General features: G+C 48.6%; 1 protein-coding gene across 1 annotated transcript in view; it reads right to left on the reverse strand.

The window, feature by feature from the left end:
* Positions 1–1,370, reverse strand: part of LOC146180219 (E3 ubiquitin-protein ligase PDZRN3-like) — a 197,106-nt gene extending 195,736 nt beyond the window's left edge. The window contains exon 1 of the mRNA XM_084579435.1: positions 598–1,370. Within this exon, the coding sequence (XP_084435561.1) occupies positions 598–618 (21 nt within the window). The 5' untranslated portion in view covers positions 619–1,370. The remainder of the gene's footprint in view (positions 1–597) is intronic.
* Positions 1,371–8,642: the final 7,272 nt, after the last annotated feature.

Genomic DNA, 8,642 nt, shown 5'->3' on the forward strand with positions numbered 1-8,642 from the left:
GCAATGTACAACAGCTACGGAGAAACTGTATAGACACCCTCGCAAACCCTACAGTACACGCGGCGTTCAAGCCCGAAAGGAAGCTGTAGTTCTTGAAAAGTCTCGCAATGGTTGAACCGAAACGCATGTGAGAATATTTGCAGAAGTACTTGCTGTTGATAGCGCGCACTAAAGAAGTAGGATTGTAACAGCTGAGCTACCGCAGAACCCCATATAATATTCACTTACCCTCAGGCAGGCCATATGTGCTGTAAAGCGCTTCCAAAACGGGACAAAACAGAAAAACGCAAAGTTGGAACTTATAAGAAGACATAAGTTAAGCCTTCTAAAAAGGACTGAAATATAATGTACTACACCATACAACAAAATTAGGAATTGATGCGGATAGACAGAGCGACTTCCCGCAAAAAAAAAAAAGAAAAGAAATAAATGCAGGAGTTTCCCAGCCGTGATACGTAATGCTCGTCACACTTGCAGCGTAGTACGTTTGTAGCCCGCACTACAAATCACCGCAAAGTGCCGAACAACAGCTTCCTCGCCGAAGGTGAAACGGCCGCTCATTATCCTAGAGGCGAATGAATATGAGCTTTGGCTTACCCGCAGTACCACGAAATCCATGCTCGGGGTGTGGCTGGTTGACTTGTTCCACTAGTTCCTTGTTGAGTGCACTGAACGGGATGCTTAACTGAAATCCAAGGCGTCGTTAAGCGTCGCTAGGAGGGCAGGAATTCGCAGGTTACCAACGACGAGGAACGAACCCACTAGTTCCCACCTTGATGAAAGTTGCTGCGTGCTGCAATCTTCGCACAAATTAAATCCTAATTTCTTCTCCCAGCAGTTAAACCAGCGAACACTTCACAAAAAAAGTAGGAAAAATGCAGATTATGTCAGCTAAGCACTGTGGGTGCGTACTGAACAGAAATCCCGTTGGAAGTGCGCACTCCACTGATGGTTCTCAGTAGTGGCAATAAGCAGATGCGACAAGTTGCCGGTCTCCCGTGGGACCGAAGAAACCTTGCGCCGTTTCTCCGGTCTTTACAGAGCGGGTCTACCGAATCTTGTGGGAAGCACGATCACCTCTGCACTGTCAAGTGACACTTTCGCACTGCAGCAACATGACGCTTTGGCGATCCCAAGCGCAGTGGTCGTTCTCTGCGGTAGAATGAACAGTATCCCTCGTAAGTGTCGATGTGACGCACAGATCCAAGAAATCCGAGCGAACGACACCTACAGACAAGCGCCAGTCCTCCCGGTCCTTTTAAATACACACACCCGTCGCGCGCGAATGCCGGAGGAAACGAGCGTGGCCCGTCAAGCCAGCGTGCCGCCGGACCACAACACACGCGCGCCGAGCAATGCGACGCGTTTCCAGTCTCTGACGGTTCTACGAACGACGGCTCTCTTCCGCTGCTGGCTTTCCCCCGCTACCCCTCCCACTCTTCCCTCCTCACTAGTCCCCCTTGCCGTTTGTTTCCCGCTGAGATATGCAGGCTTTCAAAGTCTCCTCTCTCTTTTACGTTATCCTCTCTCTCACTCCTTCTTGTGAAGGAAGGAAGACGGATCCTTCCTCGGAGGGTGAGAGTGCGAACAGCGTGCGAGCAACGGGAAACAAGACCACGTGACCGGCTCCTCCATCCTCTCGCGCCAATCGCCTTCTTTCTCTCGTAGGGCTCTCCCACCAGGCCTGTTCCACTCTCTGTATTCGCTTTGACCCTGAGAGAGGATGCAACGCTGCTTGCGGCCGCTCTTGAACTTGCGCGCGGAAACCGCCGGCAGCGCAGCACTTTTGGGGCGAAATTCAGGGGAGATCGTGTATTTGACGCCCAGAGACTGAGCCCGGAATTGAGCGGCTGTTTCAGAGCATCAAGCTGTGTCGGGCGGGGAGCGCGCTCGGTTTACAGTGCTTTGCGCATATGTGCAATGTAGCTTTGTTAATGGGTTGTTGTGCCGATTGTAAATGCCTTGATTGAAGCTAGGCCTGGTAATTTGTAAATGACCGTCTCCGCATGCTATTACGCAATAGTATACTGGGCACGTTCGCCCGAAAAGCCGTTGTCGTACTCCAGAATTGAGATAATCGCGTAAAAATAAAAAATAAAAAAGAGGTCAGAAAAAATGTGCACCTGATTCCGTACCAAAATTGCTAGGCAACCGTTCTTTGGGCTGCTAACAGAGTAGTGTCATACCATTTTGCTTGTCATTTAACATCAATGGACTCGAACCAATGCCATATGCACCTCCGAACGTGTTCCAGTAATTGTAACAGGTGCAGGCGCTCACCGAGTAGTGAGAATGATACTGCGCCTCCTTTTCCTTAAAAAGAAAGTATAAACTAAAAGTATAACAAAAAAGGTCCCGTAATGAAAAAGTGCTTTGTTAAAGGCGCTATCACCCTTTCCCTTAAGGAGAAGCTTGAGCGTCCCTCAATATTATTTTCTGCCCTTTTCTCCTGCGAGTGGTTGTAGGACAGTATATAATACAGCTTACTATGCGCCGTGTGTGATTTGTGCCAATTCCGTATCTTAAATTTGTATGCTCATATACATTCTGCGGGTTAGTTTACGGAGGTGTAAGTCAGGTTTGACCTAACGTAGTGAGACACGAAAAGGAATTCCTCCAAGCAAACGGCTCCTTTAATGGCATTGCTTAGGACATGACAGCTCCTTTTATAGCCTTGAGGCAATAAACAACAGTATAAAGAAAAAACTACTGTTAATTAATAAAACAAGTCGATTCCAGAGCAGACAGAAACAGAAACGGTAGAAAGAAAACACCTTCGGCAAGGGGGTGGGGAGGTTACAAGCTTTGGGGCAGCAGGCATAGCGTCATTTGCGTATAGCAGAGCACTCAAGCTCACCGGCACAAATGAAAAGCTTCGCAATAAACAAAACAGATGTGAAATTTCAGGTATCCGAAAGCCAGCAAGACAAAAGGATTGAACAATGATTGCCATACCTTAGAGCGGACCTAGAAAAAAACAAAACAAAACAACAACGACCTTCCTCCTCTGTCTTCGGCGTTCTGCATGACAGTAGCAGAACTTGATATTTTCTCGCGTTCCTAAAAAATCTGAAAAATACCACCTTGGTGCGCATATAGGAAACGATTGAACGGAAGAAATGCAAACAAACACGGTCTAAGAATCAGTCACGTGAAGAAAACTAACATAAAGTCAATAATGCCTGCATGCTAATTAGCATTCACGGCCATAATACTACCCTTTGTGGCTTTGGTAAAACAAAAGTCACGTACACCGCAATTGCTAACTGATCGTTACGTCTAATCTATATAGCTGCCAACGCACATTGGGTATTTCGTCGGACTCTAGCACGACTGTATATAGTTCGCGGTATCATGTTTAAGTGTCACAATTCTAACGCCCAGCTTAAGCGGCCCATCTAAGGAGTCACGTGCATGCGTGCTCGGGCCTTTGATATGCAGCGCGGTAATCTCCGTTAATTCCCTCCATAGCGATGAAGCGCGCAATTCCAACACACAGGGACGAAGCCCAACCCCGATCCTTCGGCGGCATTCTCTCCCACGCAATGCCGCCACCCGCGTCTGAGCCCCAGTATTGTACTCAGCGGGGGGCGACGATATTAAGGGGGGCCCTCTATTCGCCGCGTCCTTTGCTGACTACATGCGACCACCCCGCCACTTCCCCCGCCTTCGTACCTTTCCTCCTCGTCCCTTATATTTCTTTCCTCCTCATATACTTTCCCTACCGTTGCCTCCCAGCTGCGGGCCCTTTAAAGCTTGGACCAATTTTTTTTTTTGTTATTTATTATCCACCTCTTTTAAAACAGGAGAAGGAGCAAAAAAAAAAAAAAAAAAAAAAAGCTGCACTAGCGATGTACCGCAAAAGTCCATACGCAAACCTAAGCCTTCTCAAAGTGCCGAGGAGGCCTCGCTTAAGACAGTTTAAGCCATGTGAGTAAGCGATATAAAAGATAAGAAGCTTCGGGAAAGAAATTCACTGGGGTTGAGTTAATGCATCCTGTGAAGGCAGAGTTAGCTACCGTGGTAGGGCAACAAGAGTTTCCTGATTAAAGATACTTAGCTCAGTTTATGTACTAGAGCAATCAATAATAATAATAAAAAAATCATAAACGCGAAGAAGCAACAGGAATTTCCACGTTTCTCTAAGAATGCAATTTATGTAGCCCTTTTTGCATATATGTAAACTTTCTTGTTTGAGCAATGAGAGAGAAGCTATATGTTCAGATATATATATTGTCACGCTAATGACGACGATGAGGGATGGTGATGGTGAGGCAGAAGAAGAAGACGAAGCGTTGGTGCCTGGGGCTAGTAGGCTTCACCTTATCCCACTGCCATATCACTGTAAATAAACACCCCTTTGCTATTTCATCGTAACAACTTGGTGGAAGGTGCTCCGTTCGATCCCCAAGTACGGCGCAGCAAGAACCACTGGAGTTTCGACGTAGTCGCCGCCTTGCTGGACTGCCACCGCTTCCAAACATCATGGACCACAGCGATTCTAACCGCGCCGGCCGCGACGCTGCAAGCCAGGCTGGTGACAGGCCTGCCCCCTCCAGCTCTATTCCCTGCCAGCCTTACCGGGAACCACGACCTTTTGCAGGAGAGGAAGGTGAGGACGTTGAGAAGTGGCTACTTCATTATGAACGAGTTAGTCGGTACAACCGGTGGGACCCTATCACCATGCTCACAAATGTCGTCTTCTTTCTAACTCACACGGCGATGACATGGTTCGAGAATAACGAGGACAATTTGACAACTTGGGAACGGTTTGCCACCGAGATCAAACAGCGTTTTGGTGACTCTGTACCGAGCAAAAAACGGGCTGAGCAGACCCTTGCCCAAAGAGCTGAGTTGCCGGATGAAACTTGTACCACTTATACAGAAGAGATCCTCCGATTGTGCAGATGTGTCAATTCCAACATGCCCGAAGAAGATAGAGTCGGCCACATTTTGAAGGGTATCGCGGCTGACGTATACAACTTTTTAATCGCCAAAGACAGCCTTGAAACCGTCTCCGATGTCATTAAACACATCCGCGCTTTTCAAGCTCTGAGAACGCGTCGTATTGTGCCAAAATTTGGGCGGCTGGCCAACGTGCCTACCGTGGCCAGCCTTGATGACCACGCCCAACTAGATCTTCCGTCGACGATCCGGCAAATCGTGCGGGAAGAACTCCTGCGGCTCAACCCACTTCCCCTGCACGAATCTGCTGAGGTCTCTGTCCAGAGGGTATCTAGACGGCCGGCTTCACCACCACAAGCGATTACCGTTCAGCCTTTCCCACAAGCTCCTGAAGTTGCAGCTTCCATTGACTATCCTCCTATGCATTTCGCCAACCGGAATGCGTCGGTGCCTGACGCCCCAAGGTATGACGTCGCCTCAAGTGCCCATAGATCTTCCATTCGATCTACCAGGATTCCTGAGCAGTATGAGCATTCAGACAGACCTACGACGCACCCAGCTGTTCCCTGCTCTTATTCGCAACAGCATTTTCTACCTTCTCCGCCGATATGCTACCGCTGCGGCGTCGAAGGTCACATCGCCAGATACTGCCGCAGTAGGTTCCCACCTCGCTATAACCGTCCGGCGCTTCCAACAGTACCCAACAATCGGCAATACAATCCCGTTTTTCAACAATCAAATACTCAGCGTGGGTATTACCGCAACATCCATAACCAGAATATCCGCGACCACTCCCCTGCATCTGATAGAAGTGTTACTCCACCACCCGCCTTCCGTGCGCGTCGTTCTCCATCACCACGACGGCGCCCCATGTCGCCTCAGCATCATCAGCAGGAAAACTAACCAGCGCGACCAATGGGGGTGAGGCCGCTGGAAATGTGCTGTGTGCCAACATCCCTCCAACTATAATGCTCAAAAACAAAATTCGTGTGTTTATTGATGGTGTGTATACATTAGCTTTGGTGGATACGGGTGCGACTGTGTCTGTGATGAGTAATCAGTTTAGGCGCTTGTTGGGACGCAAAGTGATGTTTGAATATGACCGTGCTTCAACGTTTTGTGGTGTGAGTGGAGAGGCGTTGCGGCCACTGGGTGTGTGTAGTGCGCAAGTGTCTGTGGGTGGTGCAATTTTTCAAGCCGAATTCGTAGTCTTACCCCACTCTACGCATGACATCATTTTAGGAATGGACTTCTTGAAGTTTTGTGGCGCTACCGTGGACTGCCGAAGTCAAGAGGTTCATTTTGATGGCTCGCATCTGCCGACACTTTTTGAAAGTGGCCGTGATGAAGAAACAGTTTTTAGTATTACCGAAGACACAGTAGTTCCACCCTTGTCTGCCATGTTCGTCCCCGTGTCCGTTCCACTTCTTGAGAAGGTTTCATTCCAGGCCATGGTGCACCCAGTTCACTCAGCATGCCTGAAGAAAAATGTAATTATCCCTCACTGTATGATATCCGTGCATCATGGTAGTGCCTCGTTATGGACCATCAACCCATCGTCCGAGCCCGCAGTTTTACCAACGGGATTGAAGCTTGCCTCTTGTGGACCCGATGCGCCCCACGTCGTTGCTTTGGTCACAGATGCTACGAGTGCCATCGTACCTTTGCCTGCTGATGAAACTTCAATCTCCCGCATGATCAGCGCCGATCTCAGCTCACCTCAACGCCGTACTCTTGTGGATATTCTTCTACCTTTTTCGCCTATGTTTGACTTTTCTGAAACAGATGGACCAACCTCTCGCCCTGCACATCGGACCCATCATAGCATCGACACTGGTTCGGCTCGTCCCATTCGTCAAAAGCCATATCGCGTGTCCCCATCTGAGCGCAAAGTCATTCATGAGCAAGTGGAGGACATGCTACAGAAAAAGGTGATACAGGAGTCATCTAGCCCCTGGGCTGCCCCTGTTATTCTTGTACGCAAGAAAGACGGTTCGTGGCGATTCTGCGTCGATTATCGGCGTTTAAATTCTGTTACGAAAAAGGACGTCTATCCTCTTCCTCGCATAGACGATGCCCTCGACTGCCTCTCTGGTGCGTCCTATTTTTCTTGTCTTGATCTCAGATCTGGCTACTGGCAAATTCCAATGGACCCTGCAGATAAGAAAAAAACAGCCTTCGTAACGCCAGATGGCCTTTATGAGTTTAATGTTATGCCGTTCGGGCTGTGTAATGCGCCAGCTACATTCGAACGCTTTATGGACACAGTTTTGCGCGGCTTAAAATGGGACATTTGTCTTTGCTATCTGGACGATGTCGTGATATTTGGGAAATCCTTCCAAGAACACAATGACCGTCTAGTACGTGTCTTGAATTGCCTGCACAACGCCGCCCTAATTCTGAACTCCAAAAAGTGCCGCTTTGGAGAGCGCCAAGCGCTGGTGCTAGGACACCTTGTCAATGGTGATGGTGTAATGCCGGATCCCCAGAAAACTGCCGCTGTTGAGTCTTTTAAACCCCCGCAGACAGTGAAGGAGTTGCGCAGTTTTCTAGGGTTGTGCTCGTATTTTAGACGCTTTATACATCGCTTTGCTGACGTTGCTTACCCATTGACGTGCCTTCTCCACAAAAACTCTACTTTTAACTGGACACCAGACTGCGACGCGTCATTCCGTCAACTGAAGTTTCTTTTAATATCGAAACCCATCTTACGTCACTTCGATCCTACTGCAATGACAGAAGTACACACGGACGCTAGTGGAATCGGTCTTGGTGCAGTCCTTGTCCAACGGCACAATGAACGAGAGCATGTTATCGCGTACGCAAGTCGTACCCTGAGCAAGCCGGAGCGAAACTACACAGTCACCGAAAAGGAATGCCTAGCTGTAGTTTTCGCTGTGCAGCGTTTCCGTTCATATTTGTACGGACGTTCGTTTACTATCGTAACTGACCATCATTCACTCTGTTGGTTGCGGAACCTTCGAGACCCATGTGGTCGCCTCGCACGCTGGGCCCTCCGGTTACAGGAATATGACTTTGCCGTGGTTTACAAAAGCGGGAGGCGTCATGCAGACGCAGATTGTCTTTCTAGGATGCCAATGGCCACGACTGGACCTGAAAGCGACGATTTCGACAATTATATATCGACCCTCGAGCCAGCGTTCCCCGACACGAATGTTTTCAAAACGGAACAGCAAAATGATACCAGTCTGCAGCCTCTCTTTGCCCAAGCCAACGTACCTACAAGCCGTTTTTGTGTGCATGATGGCCTCCTATGGAAAAAGAGTTATTCGCCTGTCGGCCAGCGATACCTACTCGTAGTTCCCAAGACGTTGTGCACGGACGTATTGCGTGTTATGCATGATAATCCAACTTCTGGGCATTTGGGATCGGTTAGAACACTCCACCGTGCTCAAGAAAGATTTTACTGGCCCAGAATGCGCTCGACGGTTGAACAATACGTTGCCAGTTGCAAGCAATGTCAACGCCACAAACGTCCAACTGCAACTCCGTCTGGCTTGCTGCACCCTGTGAAGACCCCGACAGCACCGTTTGATCAAGTACACTCTTAAAAAAAAGGTAGTTGTGGTTACTAACTTTTAGGGTAGTAACTGCTTGTCACATATGTTACTAACTAGTTAGTAAGTGCAGGTTAGTATCTGCTAGGTAGTAGCATATACTACCTCTAGAAGGTAGTAATCAGAACTACCTCCAGCAAATTTTACTACTTCTAGATG

This window comes from Amblyomma maculatum, chromosome 9, assembly GCF_055883805.1.
Source record: "Amblyomma maculatum isolate TAMU_Amacu chromosome 9, ASM5588380v1, whole genome shotgun sequence".
Taxonomy (NCBI): domain Eukaryota; kingdom Metazoa; phylum Arthropoda; class Arachnida; order Ixodida; family Ixodidae; genus Amblyomma; species Amblyomma maculatum.